The following is a 14752-nucleotide window of genomic DNA, read 5'->3' on the forward strand; positions in this document are numbered from 1 at the left end:
ATTCAGATGTTAAGCAAAAAAAACTGCAAAACCACAGGATAATTTGAAATGAGAAAGTTCATGTATAATGCATGAGAAGTTATAGGCTTACTATTTACATAATTTAATCCCCAGGATTTTGCAAATTTTATAATTTCCTTTTATTTTGAATTAAAAAATGGAAGCTATGGAGATGAAAAAAGTTTCAGATTAATAATGCCTTCTAAAAATATATATATCTGGTCCAGAAGAATTTGGTTTCAGAACAATCATTTAGTCACATAGCCCAACCTTGTGGTTTCAAAGGTTGATTCCAATTGGTTAATTTTGATTAGTCATATGGGGTGGAGCAAAGTTATGAATTTCAGGAATTTTTAGATTTAAGGGGAAGAGTGCACTTTGTAATCTTGTTTAGCCAGAAGTAAAGCCTATAGCAAAAAAAAAAAAGAAAATCTAAAGATCTTTAATATGAATCAAGTTTAAATCCTTAAATTGACATACATAGATTAGAGGTTTTTTTGGTTTTGTTTTGGTGATATGTAAGGGTTCCTGTCTGTCATTATATGTATTTGTCCATATCCTAGGTTGGTTTCCTTTTCCTACACAAGCTTGCTCCCCAGCTCCTATACCCCTATATCATTTGAAACAATGTCAGTAAATGCAAATTGATATTCCTGTTTTCCCTCCAATAAATCTGCTGGGACCTGGGCCTGAGACGGGAGGGAAGGGGTCATGTGCTGCGTTGCACAGAGAGGAAAGTCTCACTTATTCTTGGGAACTGTGGTAATGTTGGGTCATGTTGATTTGCTGGTTACTGAAGGCTAACTCCAACCTCCCTCTTGTTTCTCACCTCTTGTATTTTTTTTTGTTTTGAATCTTGCTCAGATTTCTTCTGAAATGATATTTCACCTTTAATAAGGTATCTCTGAATCTCTTTGGTGACGACCTGGGAGTGATGTAAATCGCTCTTATTGTCCAGGGCTCAGACAGATATTCTGGGAGTTTTTATCTTTAAAGAGCAACAGTAAAACTAAATCATTACTCTCAAGCTTGTTCTCATATTAGAGTGAGCTCCTTGAGAAAAAGGACTTTTTTTTTTGGCCTATCTTTGTGTGCCCAGTGCTTATCTGTGTCTGCCACATAATAGCCCCTTAATAAGTGCTTTTGACTTGATTTGTTCTTTTTTCTAAAATATGGCACATCTCTCTTCCCTACCTTCCCAACAACAAAACAAGGTTCTAATTAGTGGATACCTTACTATATGATGTCTTTTAAAAGATTAATATATAAAGCTGACTTTTTATTTTAAAATTCTCTCAATGCTTTGGTGGCTTTTAGGAAACAGACAGCACTTAGTAATTGCTATTATTGAGAATTTGATTCATTAAATGTATGACTCCTTTCGCTTAAGTGTGCAGGAAATACTGGTATGAATAAAATGTCAGTGTCCTATTAAATGAAGAGTCTTGGATCAGCAGGCAATTAAAATATATAGGGGACAAATGGGTCATAGTAAAATCTTAACTCAATAAAGGCAAATTGGCTCGTAGTTAGACCAAACAAACTCTTCACACCTATTGGATTTATACATCAAATATGGCATTTGAATAGTAGGGTTAATGGAGGTGGAAGGCTGTGTTTGTTTTATTTTTTAAATAACAAGGATACAAATCTGGTCTGAAAAGAGATTTCCAATTCATTATTAAAAGTATTAATAATGAAATATGGATGGAAAGGGTGGAGAAGAATCCCCTAAGTATTCAAGATTGACATAACCTTTAATAAAATAAGAAAACTTTTAAATTCTTAGAACTGCCTTTTCTAGGTTCAAATTTATGTCAGAGCACTTTATGGTATATAATTAGTGCAGACTAATTTTTTTAAGCTTTTAAATGTCATCTTTCACTGAACAGAGTTCGAATGAGAAATGTTTCATAGTTATTACTTGAGGCAAGGATTTGTACAAGGTTGGAGATAGATAGAGTAAGTAAACTCTCTTCATCCTAATTACTATCTACTATTCATTTTGGGATTTGTATACATTTTCTTACATACTTTTACACTTTCCAAGTTGGCTCTGGTCATTTTTAAACATAAAAAGAATCTGTACTCCCTGTGCTCAGTTACGTGCTCCTGAACACAGTAGTGATATCTTATAATTTAGGAATATGGTTTTTTTTTCCCCTTAAGAGGTCAAAACACTTCACAGTGCTTGTCTCATCTTCAAAATGTCCCTTTGGCGTGGAAAGAGGAGATAATAACACTGCCTAAACAATAAGGAAGCTTAAAATTTGTGAGAAGTTACACTTTTTGCCCAAGGTCACAGAGTGAGTAAAATGGGGTAAGAATTCAGAGTTTTTTGGCTTTTTCTCCCAGCCTTCTTCCATTCTATTATTCTTGGATTACCTTGAATAAAATATGACATTTAAAAATTTATCATAGTGTAATGCAGAACCTCTACTGAACGGGGATAAGTACTAGTTTTTGTTGTGTTTTTTTTTTCTTTAATGGTGAAAAGTCTAATACTGAAGATCCATTATTTTGTTGAATCAGTGATGCCATTAGCAAGAAATAAATTTGCACAGCTAATATAGTATTGTATAATCCTGGACAACACTAGCTGGGAAGGACATGTGGAGAATGTATTTAAGACACATGGAGCCATATAAAGGCAAGTAACAGGTTGTCACTGAGCTATACCATGATTTAAAAAAAAAATCATGTACTGTATGGTATCTTGACATGTGATAAAGGAGAAAAAAATGACAGTAGTTTTTCAATAATGTATTTTAGAAAATGATTCTCTTTTTAACTAATATGTATCTGAACTTAAGACAGATGTGTAAAACAAGACAAGGAAGCACTGAGCACTGACTCCTTCCGTTCTCAATGCCCACAGTCAATCGGATAGTCGAGCTTCAGTGACTTTCTTCTTTTCTTTCCTCCTGCTCTTGGACTTGTGTGAAACAGCACGTTTGGGATGCTCAGACGTTGCCAATCCTATGATGAGGCACTTGCAGGGTCTGAAGGTTAGGACATGTGAAATATGGAGCTGGAAGGAAGCATGCCGCTATTCCATTGGAAGCAAAAGGAAGTGTAGGTCCATAGAATACCTCTTCTTTGCCTTCTCTGCTAACATCCAAAACCTGCCGAGAGAAGAGCACTTGAATACTCAGAGAATAAATCCTACTTGCCAAAGTTTACAGATGGTAAGTGAATCTTGTTTAAACACAACAGGAACCCAGTTCCTCCCTCGGGTGTGAGAATGTTATTTCTCATTCTCCAAGTTTTTGACCAACCAGTACTTGCAGACACTGTATTGTATCTTTTCTTTTGATGGTAAAATACACAAACACATACTGAGAGCCAAGAGACTTGTGGAAAGAAAATTGGTCAGATTCAAAAGATCACCTGTGCCTTCACTCTTCCCCTTCCTTATTAATGGATGGAGCCCTCTGATCTCTCTGTGCTTTTCTTTCCATGATGATGATGATGATCTGATATTTATGTAGTGCTTTAAGGTTTTTAAGACACTTAATGAACCTTTTCTCATTTGAGCTTCACTACAGACCTTTACGGTAAGAGCTATAGGTATTCTCCCCATTATGCTGAGGAGGAAACTGAAGCTTGCGCAGGCAGGCTGAGTGACTTGCCTGTGGTCACCTAGTAAGCATCACATGTGGGATATGAACCCAAGGTTTCTTGATTCAAAGTCCAGCACCCCAACCATTACACGAGGATGATGCCTTACCACCTGCCCCGCTTACCTCACGAGCTGGCTGGGATAAGGATCAAATCAGAGAGTATATATGAAAGCATTACTCTTAAGTGATGGGTCAGTACTTCAATGAATCATGTCAGTACAGGCATGACAGATTACCTGTCTCTCCAACTTAACGTGTCTTAAAGAACTGCCTGCAGCTCAAAGGAGTTAAATATTTTGCTCATATTCCAAAATGGTATTTGAACCCAGGTTTTCTAGACTCCAAATGTAGCATTCTACTGAATATGTGTGTGTATATATACATATATGTATGTGTGTGAGTGTATATAAACAAACACAAATATATAGCATGTGTATGCAGAAAAACTTACCATGTTCCCTGCCTCTAAGGTGGTAGTATCACACACATGCATGAAAGCTAGACAGTTACATATGTAGTATATTTTTATCCATGATAATACTGCAATAAATGATAGTGGATAAGGTTTTGCTCTTCCTATCCCCCCATAATAAGTGATTTGCAGTTTAATTCAGCAAACACATAACAAAATAAAGAGTATATCTTTCCACTATTCTCTTAATTGTAGTCAATAAGACATAAATTGACTCTGTCTTAGCCTGTGAAAAGTCCATAGGTAAATACAAATGAGACTATTGGAGGGAGGAGAGACAAAAATAAGCTTGAAGCTACAGACAGGTTAGGAATGTTCATTAATTGAAACCTACTATGATTGGGGCCGGACCAGGGGCATTTTAAGAACTCTTTTCTGACACAAACATGCATCAGAGAATCCCTCCAGAAGTCATGTAAATGTGTTTACTTCTGCTGCTTCTGCCATCAGCTGAGAAACTTAGAAATACATCAAAGAATGCAAACATAAATGACTTGTCATGGCACCTCCACGTTACACTGAGGGCAAGAGTTACTCAACAGTAATGAGGCTCTTCAGCCTAATCAAAACTACGGGTCACAAAGCTGTGAATACCCCAGCCTGGTTTCCCTGCCCTTAAGCGCTTCAAGGAGGGCATAGTAAACAAGGTGAAGAGAAGAAATGCTAAGGGGTCCTTCAGCAGTATAACCTGAAGCATACAGACTGAGGGATTGGTGTGCAGTTTCAGAGGCCGACCACCACAGTCTGCTTCTGATTTCCTTTAAAGAATATGCATCATCTCTGGGGCCAAACAACTCAAACTAATCAACATGGCTGTTAACCAAAAGACTAGGCTACACAAATGCTGCAGGGTCTACAGGCTAGGAATTTTCCAGCCACACACAAACTGGTACCATCGACATCAAGAGTATTGTCTTTAAAATCCAAGGACAATATGCTTTGTCTGTTGCTGAGCCCATGGTAGGGCAGAAGTTAGGAAATATATGCATTACGGAATAAACTGAACAGATAACGACTGGTCAAAGAGCCACCAGCAAAGGGTATACTGAGGCTCCTCGAATTACTTAAAGGATGGTGGAACTCGGAATTTTCTGACTTTATTTGATTTCATTAATGGAAGAAAGGTTTTCTTTGAAGAGTAGAGTTCTACCAGGAAAAAAAGTTGAATTTCAAATAAGGTAAGAAACTAAGTGTTCATAATAGATTTAGTAATACTTTGCAACGTGCATTATCTTTTCTCTAGCCAATTGAGTTGTAATATACAAATGATTTGTAGCTATTCACACTTGTTTGACCTCTCCTCTTAATATATTAAATTTGAAAATTACTTAGAACTCTGGGTGACAGAATGAAGTCAGTTAGTTGGTCAGTCAATAAACATTTACAAATACTATGTGCCAGGCACTATGCTAAGAACCAGGGATACAAAGAAACATACAAGACAACCCTGGTGTTTCAGGAACTCAGTCTAATACAGAACTATCGTCTAGCAAATGCCACACACCACAAATGATACAGGTCTGATTCTTTTGCTTTGTCAAGTGGTAAAATTCATACCTTACCCCAAAACAATCTTTCACACCTGTAATCTCACTGTACTCTTCCCTAACTCACTTCTGGTCCTCATTGTTAAACATGTATTGGTGACCAGTTGTGTACAGGGCACTGAAGCCAAAGGGGTAGGCGTTAAATTGGAAGAGATTTAAGTACATCTATTGCTCCATAAGAAAAAAAGCTATTTTTGCATATCTAAGTTTCCATGAAAGCAAATACAGAAATGCATTCTTCTCATACCAAGTAGATTCTTGCTCACCCATCTGGAGCAAAATGAGTTCTTGTAGGTATGGAAGCAACAGCAGGATTTGGCATGCCTCAACTGGAGTTTTTTTCTTCCTTTAGAGATGAAACTACTATTAATGCCTTGAAGCTAGGCTTTACAAATGTAGGGAGACCTCTCTTCGATTTATTTACACAGTATCCTTGCTGGTGGTTGTCATTTATCTCTCCAGAATGCATCTCTAAGGGAGAGGAAGGATTTGAGGCCACTCAGGCAGAAATATGTCAGAAAACACAGTTAAAAGAGAAGATACCAGTTGAGTGAAGGTAAGCAGCCAGAGACCCTTTGTCTGACTCTCTGGGCCAACAGAGACTGCATATGTTAAACAGATGTAATGCATTTAATCTGTGAGCGCAGGAAAGGAAGAGTTGGCATTTTTCCCCCCAAAAAAACCCTCCCTTATTAGCTGGCAAAAAAAAGGCATCTGCATTGAGGTGTTGCCAATTTGGCAGAGCATCCCTTAGCCAAAAGGAAATAATACTAAATGAAGAACAGTGGAGGTGAGCTGGAAATGCAAACTAATCACTTGCACACGTATGCAGCTGCTCCCCCGTACGTTATTCTTCATACATGGCAAAGCAGATTAGAATCAACGCTTCATGCCAAATGTTTGCTATGCCCACACAAAAATAAACAATAGCACTTCGACATCCGTCAGAAACCTTTATTTCAAATATTTGTCCTGTGGCTTCATTAAAAATAGGGCCATGCCGCAATCCTAAGAGTTGACTATGTCAGGGGTGTTCTCTTTCATACCTGCCCTTGAGACAAAGAGCACTGCATGCAGCCTGTTGCAGGTCAAGGATAAATAGAGAAATCACACAGCTCAGAGGAGCTCAAGTACATGTTTTCTTGGACCAGATAATTTGGTTAGTCTCTTGGATTACAGTGAAAGTTTGGGAGTAACCTGGGAGGAAGAAAGAATTAGGCATCATAGGATTAGAAATTTTGGTTTGGAAGAGACTTAATGGCTATCTGATCCAGCCCTCTCAATCTATAGGTAAGGAAATTAAGAACCAAGAGGCTAATCACTGGTCCAGAGCCAAAGAAGTGGTCCCCTGATTGCAAATCCAGCAGTCTTTCTGCAGCCTTATGGACCTGATCAGACCCAACACTGTTTAAGGTTTGACTGTGATCTTGGAATCTCCAAATTTACGTGAAAGTAACTTAATCAACAAGTAAACATTTATTAAGTGTCTACCATGTGCCAGTCACTGTGCTGTGCGCACAGAGGCGAAAGACAGTCCCTGCCCATGAGGACCTTACGCTGCAATGGAGAAGACAATATGCAAACAAACATACAAAGTGAGCTACAAAATGGATAGATAGGAAATAATTAAAAGAGAGAAGATGCTGGAACTAAAAGGGGTTAGGAAAGGCTTCCAGAAAAAGGCGGAATTTTAGTTAGGACTTAAAGGAAGCAAGGGAAGTCAGTAGTTGAAGTTTAGAAGGGAGAGCATTCTAGACATGGAGTGAGCCAGAGAAAACGCCTGGAAATGGGAGCATCTTGTTCACGGGGCAGCCAGGAGGCCAGTGTCAACGAACCCATGAGTACGTGCTGAGGAGTATCAGGCATGAGAAGTCTGGGAACGTAGGAGGGGGCTGGCTTAGGAAAGTGCGTTGAATGCCAAAAAGCATTTTGTATTTGCTTCCGGAGGCAATAATAAGCTGCTGGAGGTTATCAAGTAAGGATCAGATTTGCACTTCAGGAAAATCACTTCAGTGGCTGAATGGAGGATGGATTGGACTGGGCAAAAACTTGAGGCAAGCAGACCCACCAGCAGCTATTGTATAATATCAAGGGGTGAGGTAATGAAGGTCACCAGTAGAGTGATAGCACTGTCAGAGAAGAAAAGGGGGAATATTGGAGAGATGTTGCAAAGGTGCAACTGGCAGGCCTTGGCAACAGGTAGGATATGGAGGTTGAGAGTATTAGTACTCCTTAGCAACATAAGATACGGGTTCTTCTGAGCTACAGAGAAGAGGTGGGACATATGAATAGCATGAACCTGAAAGGAAGAGGGGTTACTGAGTGCTTCAGGAAGGGGGAAAACCTGGAAATAGCAATGGAGAGCAACAAGTCTTCGAATGTCCCCACCCTGACCCAGGAGCCAAGGAGAATGACTAAAGGTGCAGCCAGCACTGGAAAGGGAACCAGGCGGGCCTTGGAGTTAGGATGTCAACAACATGCTTCTCTACTAGAGAGACTTTTTTTTCTTTTTACTTTTATAAAAGTAAAAATTTTTAAACTAAAAAAAATTGCTTATAAAAATAGTGAAAGAAAAGTACAGAATTTAGGTTACAAAGAGGTATAGTGGTATTTCTCTAAATTAGTTCTCTACTATATGTCAGTAATTACTTTCTTCAAGAAGAGTGAGTCAAGGACTTTGGGCCTATCCAAAAACCAAACCACACACACACACACACACACACACACACACGAGACTAACAGGTATCTGTATTTGTCAAACAATGTTAAATTAGAATAAAAGACATGTTTTGCAATTAAAACAGCTTTAAATCTGACCTATTAAACAAGTTACTGATACCAAAAATTTGGAAATGGATAAAAGAAATATACATTAGCATATTACTTCCTATGAAAGTTTAACCCATAAAGCAGTCCTCATAACAAAAAGGGCTAAAGTGCCTAGAAACTGTCTTAACCAGCAAACACTTGATCTCGTTGCCAAGCAAGGTCAGCCAAGAGAAACACTTTTTTAGAATGTAAACACATTTGTAAAATCTTATGGAAGAAGATTATGATAAAAGATCAGTTTGAAAAATGGTAAGGAGTATATACAGATAGCAGGGTGAGATAATACAAGTCAGAGCATCCTCGGAGCACACAAGGATAAGAATTGAAGGGCAAGAAACAACTACAAAATATAAACGATCTGGAACAAATTATTTTCTTCATCTATCAGAGTGGAGCCACTGTATTTAGTCTCTAACATCACTGTCCCCTTTGGGCTACATGGAAGTATAAGGATGAGTAAATTACTCCATCTCTCTTAAGAAAGTGGGAGCTAGAACAGTCACTTCAGAACATATGCTACAGAAGCTGAAATATCACTAAGGAAAATTAAAATGGGAAGAATGGCTTGATCAGACCGAGACTACACAGAGGAGGTCTACAGTGGAGACAAAATAATTTTGGGTGCATTGATTAGTCAGTTTTCAAGATATCTGAAAAAAAGAAGGGAGATCCCAAACAACTAGGACGATACCATGAACATTATTAACCCCCCCACCCCAAATTTAGAGGATAGCAAGCATTTCCAACCCGTGTCACATATGACAAAAAAAGGAAGTGGGCCAGTGACATAATAAGTGAGAGGAACAAACAGTGGTGTCTACACGATGTCAAGAGATCTAACGGAAGGCCTCCAACATGGGGTGAACCGTCTGTGGAGGATTTACACAACGTGGACAAGAGTTGCACAGTCTAGGGTTGTACCCACACTGATGAGATCACAGATCCATCAAAATAACAAGCAACATACCTACTTTATGAGAGTATCTTACACATATCAATCAATCAACAGGAACTCCTAAGTGCCTGCTTACATGCCAGACCCTGTGCTAGGCACCAGATGCACAAAGGCAAAAATGAAGCAGTCTCTGCCCACAAAGAGCTCACATACTTCTGTGGAAGACAACATGTACAGTGTCCCCAAGACTTTAAACTCCCCTAAAACTTCTGGGATACCCTGTGTGTATGTATATGTGTACATATGTATATCCAAAATATAAACAAAATAAATGCAAGATAATATTCAGGGAGCCTTAGATGAAAGCATGAGAAGGAAACAGTCAATTTTTCATAAACTATCCTATAAGAGACCACCTTCTTACAATCACAAAATTGAGAAGAAGGTATAGATAATACAAGATCTTGTAATACAAATACAGAGTACTTATTATTAACTATAGAAAAGCATTCCACTCAGTACTCCTGGCCTCTTGAACAGAGCCCTAAGGACTGTCTTCCAACAAAATATATGACAAAATAATACAAGATTCCTTAAGACAGGTAACGAAAGATAGCCCGGTTCAGCAGTCTTCAGGGTATTAATATCAAGAGACAGATTAAACATAGTAAAGGATGCTTGCTAAAAGTGTCTGCCAATCTCATAAAGGATATTGTGTACAGAGCTCAAAACGAAAAGAGATTCTCCATACATAGAGTACTTGTCTCCCAGATGCTCACATTTACAGAGCTTCCCACTTGCAACCTACGATTCAGAACCACAAAGAATCAAAGTGAAGCCATAGGGCAATATATGTTTTGAGTATATGTATATATGTACGTGTGTGTATGTTTATACACATACCTAATCACAATGTGTATATATAAACATGTGTATATATATATACACACACGTACACACACATAAAATAACACTATTTCAGGGGCGGAGCCAAGATGGCGGCTGGAAAGCAGGGGCTAGGTGAGCTCCCCGCCGAGTCCCTCCAAAAACCTATAAAAATGGCTCTGAACCAATTCTAGAACTGCAGAACCCACAAAATAGCAGACGGAATAGCCCAGGACAGCCTGGATGGTCTTTGGGTGAGGTCTATCCCACATAGAGCTGGGAGTGGAGCAGAGCAGAGCCCAGCGTGAGCTGCTCAGACCAACCAGACCAGGAGCCTGGCAGAGAGGGCACTAGCGCCCTGAATCAGTGAGCTGCAGCAGTTACCCACAAACATCAAAGACGCAGAGAAGATTGGTGGGAAAAGCTGCGGGACTGGAAGGAGTTCACAGTTTGGCCACCACTCCCAGGGCAGCGGAGGTGGGGCAGCTACAGGTGCAGTTGCTTCCGGCCCCAGGCCCACCTGGTGGGAGGAATTAAGTGGCAGATCAGAGCAGGAGTGAAGAGACTACTGAAGATCTAAGGCCAGTCCGGGTTGGGGGTTCTTGGGGAAGGAGTAGTGCCGGTGTGGCAGAGCTAGCACATCCCCCCCAAACGTGGAACATAGAACGCTCTAGTCTACAAGCAGTCATACCCCACTGAAAAACTCAAGGGTCAAGTTAGTTGGTTGGGAATACGGCCAGGCAGCAAAAACTCACCCAGATTCAGTCTCAGACTTTGGATTCTTTCTTTGGTGACAAAGAAGACCAAAACATGCAGACAGAAGAAGTTAACAAAGTCAAAGAGCCTACAACAGAAACCTCCAAGAAAAACATGAACTGGTCCCAGGCCATGGAAGAGCTCAAAAAGGATTTGGAAAAGCAAGTTAGAGAAGTAGAGGAAAAATTGGGAAAAGAAATGAGAAGGATGCGAGAAAACCATAAAAATAAGTCAATGACTTGCTAAAGGAGACCCCCAAAAATACTGAAAAATACACTGAAGAAAACAACAGCTTAAAAAATAGACTAACTCAAATGGTAAAAGAGCTCCAAAAAGCCAATGAGGAGAAGAATGCCTTGAAAGGCAGAATTAGCCGAATGGAAAAGGAGGTCCAAAAGACCACTGAAGAAAATACTACTTTAAAAATTAGATTGGAGAGGGCGGGGCCAAGATGGCAGCTGGAAAGCAGGGACCAGGCTGAGCTCCCTGCCGAGCCCCTCCAAAAACCTATAAAAAATGGCTCTGAACCAATTCTAGAACGGCAGAACCCACAGAACAGCAGAGGGAAGTAGGGCTCCAGCCCAGGACAGCCTGGATGGTCTCTGTGTGAGGTCTATCCCGCACGGAGCTGGGAGCTAGGAACGGAGTGGAGCAGAGCCCAGCCTGAGCGGCGTGGACCAACAAGACCAGCAACCGGGCAGAGCATGCCCTAGCGCCCTGATTCAGTGAGCTGCGGCAGTTACGAGACTTCTCAACCCACAAACACCAAAGACTGCGGAGAAGGTTAGTGGGAAAAGCTGCGGGAGTGGAAGGAGTTCGCGGTTCGGCTTCCAGCCCCGGGGGCAGCGGAGGTGGGGCAGCTACAGTTGCTGCTGCTTCTGGCCCCAGGCTCACCTGGTGGGAGGAATTAAGTGGCGGATCAGAGCAGGAGTGAAGAGCCTGCTGAAGATCTAAGCCCAGTTCGGGCTGGGGGTTCTTGGGGAAGGAGGAGTGCTGGGGTGACAGAGCTGGCATCTCCCCCCTAAACGTGGAACATAGAACTCGTTAGTCTACAAGCAGTCATACCTCACTGAAAAACTCAAGGGTCAAGTTAGTTGGTTGGGAATATGGCCAGGCAGCGAAAGCACACCCAGATTCAGTCTCAGACTTTGGATTCTTTCTTTGGTGACAAAGAAGACCAAAACATACAGCCTAGAGAAGACAACAAAGTCATAGAGCCAACAACAAAAGCCTCCAAGAAAAACATGAACTGGTCCCAGGCCATGGAAGAGCTCAAAAAGGATTTGGAAAAGCAAGTTAGAGAAGTAGAGGAAAAATTGGGAAGAGAAATGAGAAGGATGCGAGAAAACCATGAAAAACAAGTCAATGACTTGCTAAAGGAGACCCCCCAAAATACTGAAAAATATACTGAAGAAAACAACACCTTAAAAAATAGATTAACTCAAATGGCAAAAGAGCTCCAAAAAGCCAATGAGGAGAAGAATGCCTTGAAAGGCAGAATTAGCCAAATGGAAAAGGAGGTCCAAAGGACCACTGAAGAAAATACTACTTTAAAAATTAGATTGGAGCAAGTGGAAGCTAGTGACTTTATGAGAAATCAGGATATTATAAAACAGAACCAAAGGAATGAAAAAATGGAAGACAATGTGAAATATCTCCTTGGAAAAACCACTGACCTGGAAAATAGACCCAGGAGAGATAATTTAAAAATTATTGGACTACCTGAAAGCCATGATCAAAAAAAGAGCCTAGATATCATATTTCAAGAAATTATCAAGGAGAACTGCCCTGATATTTTAGAGCCACGGGGCAAAATAGAAATTGAAAGAATCCATCGATCACCTCCTCAAATAGATCCCAAAAAGAAATCTCCAAGGAATATTGTCACCAAATTCCAGAGCTCCCAGATCAAGGAGAAAATACTGCAAGCAGCCAGAAAGAAACAATTTGAGTATTGTGGAAACCCAATCAGAATAACCCAGGATCTGGCAGCTTCTACATTAAGAGATCAAAGGGCTTGGAATGCGATATTCCGGAGGTCAATGGAGCTAGAATTAAAACCTAGAATCACCTACCCAGCAAAACTGAGTATCATGCTCCAAGGCAAAATATGAATTTTCAATAAAATAGAGGACTTTCAAGCTTTCTCAGTGAAAAGACCAGAACTGAATAGAAAATTTGACTTTCAAACATAAGAATCAAGAGAAGCATGAAAAGGTAATCAAGAAACGGAAATTGCAAGGGACTTACTAAAGTTGAACTGTTTTGTTTACATTCCTACATGGAAAGATGATGTGTATGATTCATGAGACCTCAGTATTAGGGTAGTTGAAGGGAATATGCATATATATATATGTTTATGTATATATATAAGTGAATGTGTATGTATGTATATATCTATGTGTATATCTATGTGTGACACAGGGTGAGTTGAAGATGAAGGGAAGATATCTAAAAGAAATAAAATGAAATTAAGGGATGAGAGAGCAACATACTGAGAGAGGGAGATAGGGAGAGATAGAATGGGGTGGATTATCTCGCATAAAGGTGGCAAGAGGAAGCAGTTCTGTGGGAGGAGGGGAGAGGGCAGGTGAGGGGGGAATGAGTGAACCTTGCACTCATCAGATTTGGCCTGAGGAGGGAATATCACACATACTCAGTTGGGTATCTTACCCCACAGGAAAGAAGAGGGAGAAAGATAAAAAAAATAAAAGGGGGGGATGATGGAGGGGAGGGCAGATGGGGGTGGAGGTAATCAAAAACAAACACTTTGGAAAGGGGACAGGGTCAAGGGAGAAAATTCAATAAAGCGGGATGGGTTGGGAAGGAGCAAAACATAGTTAGTCTTTCACAACATGAGTATTGTGGAAGGGTTATACATAATGATATACATGTGGCCTAGGTTGAATTGCTCGACTTCATAGGGAGGGTGGGTGGGAAGGGAAGAGGGGAGAGAATTTGGAACTCAAAGGTTTAAAATAAGATGTTCAAAAACAAACAAAAATGTTTTTGCATGCAACAAGAAAATAAGATACACAGGCAATGGGGCGTAAAAATTTATCTTGCCCTACAAGAAAGGAAGGGAAAAGGGGATGGGAGGGGAGTGGGGTGACAGAGGGGAGCGCTGACTGGGGAACAGGGCAACCAGAATATACGCCATCTTGGAGTGGGGGGGAGGTTAGAAATGGGGAGAAAATTTGTAATCCAAACTCTTGTGAAAATCAATGCTGAAAACTAAATATGTTAAATAAATAAATTTAAATTAAGAAGAGAAAAAAAATAACACTATTTCACAGAAGCTATGATAAGACTGATTTAATTATCAATCCCTGAGCAAGGAGAAAATGGGGTGAGGGGAAAGGTTGAACATGTATAGCAGCTAGGCAGATAACCAGCTCCTAGGCTTACCTGCTGGCCAAGGCAGGCAATGACAGAATTCTGGGCCTTGGCTGGTTATGGAGGATGGTGAATGATGTTATATCAGGCCAGTGGTCAGGCAGGTAGTTGCAGATTGACTTACAGATCACGGTTGGTTATAAAATGCCTCCTTGGCTTGCACATCTCCCCCCAACCCCAACATTTTGCCAGTAGTTATAGGTGTGAAAGACTATCCCTCCTTCCCTCCCTCCCACCCCAAAGGTATAGAAAGGCATCCAAGCGGTCTTAAAAGAGTCTCCAAAGCTCACCAAGGACATAGTGGAATGAGAGCGGACTTACAACCTGCTCAGAAGAAAAGAGGCTACGA

General features: G+C 40.4%; 1 protein-coding gene across 1 annotated transcript in view; it reads right to left on the reverse strand.

Moving 5' to 3' along the window:
* Positions 1-2721: 2721 nt before the first annotated feature.
* Positions 2722-14752, reverse strand: part of KLHL32 (kelch like family member 32) — a 210668-nt gene continuing 198637 nt past the window's right edge. The window contains exon 11 of the mRNA XM_036767768.1: positions 2722-3125. Within this exon, the coding sequence (XP_036623663.1) occupies positions 2964-3125 (162 nt within the window). The 3' untranslated portion in view covers positions 2722-2963. The remainder of the gene's footprint in view (positions 3126-14752) is intronic.

Source organism: Trichosurus vulpecula, chromosome 7 (genome assembly GCF_011100635.1).
Source record: "Trichosurus vulpecula isolate mTriVul1 chromosome 7, mTriVul1.pri, whole genome shotgun sequence".
Taxonomy (NCBI): domain Eukaryota; kingdom Metazoa; phylum Chordata; class Mammalia; order Diprotodontia; family Phalangeridae; genus Trichosurus; species Trichosurus vulpecula.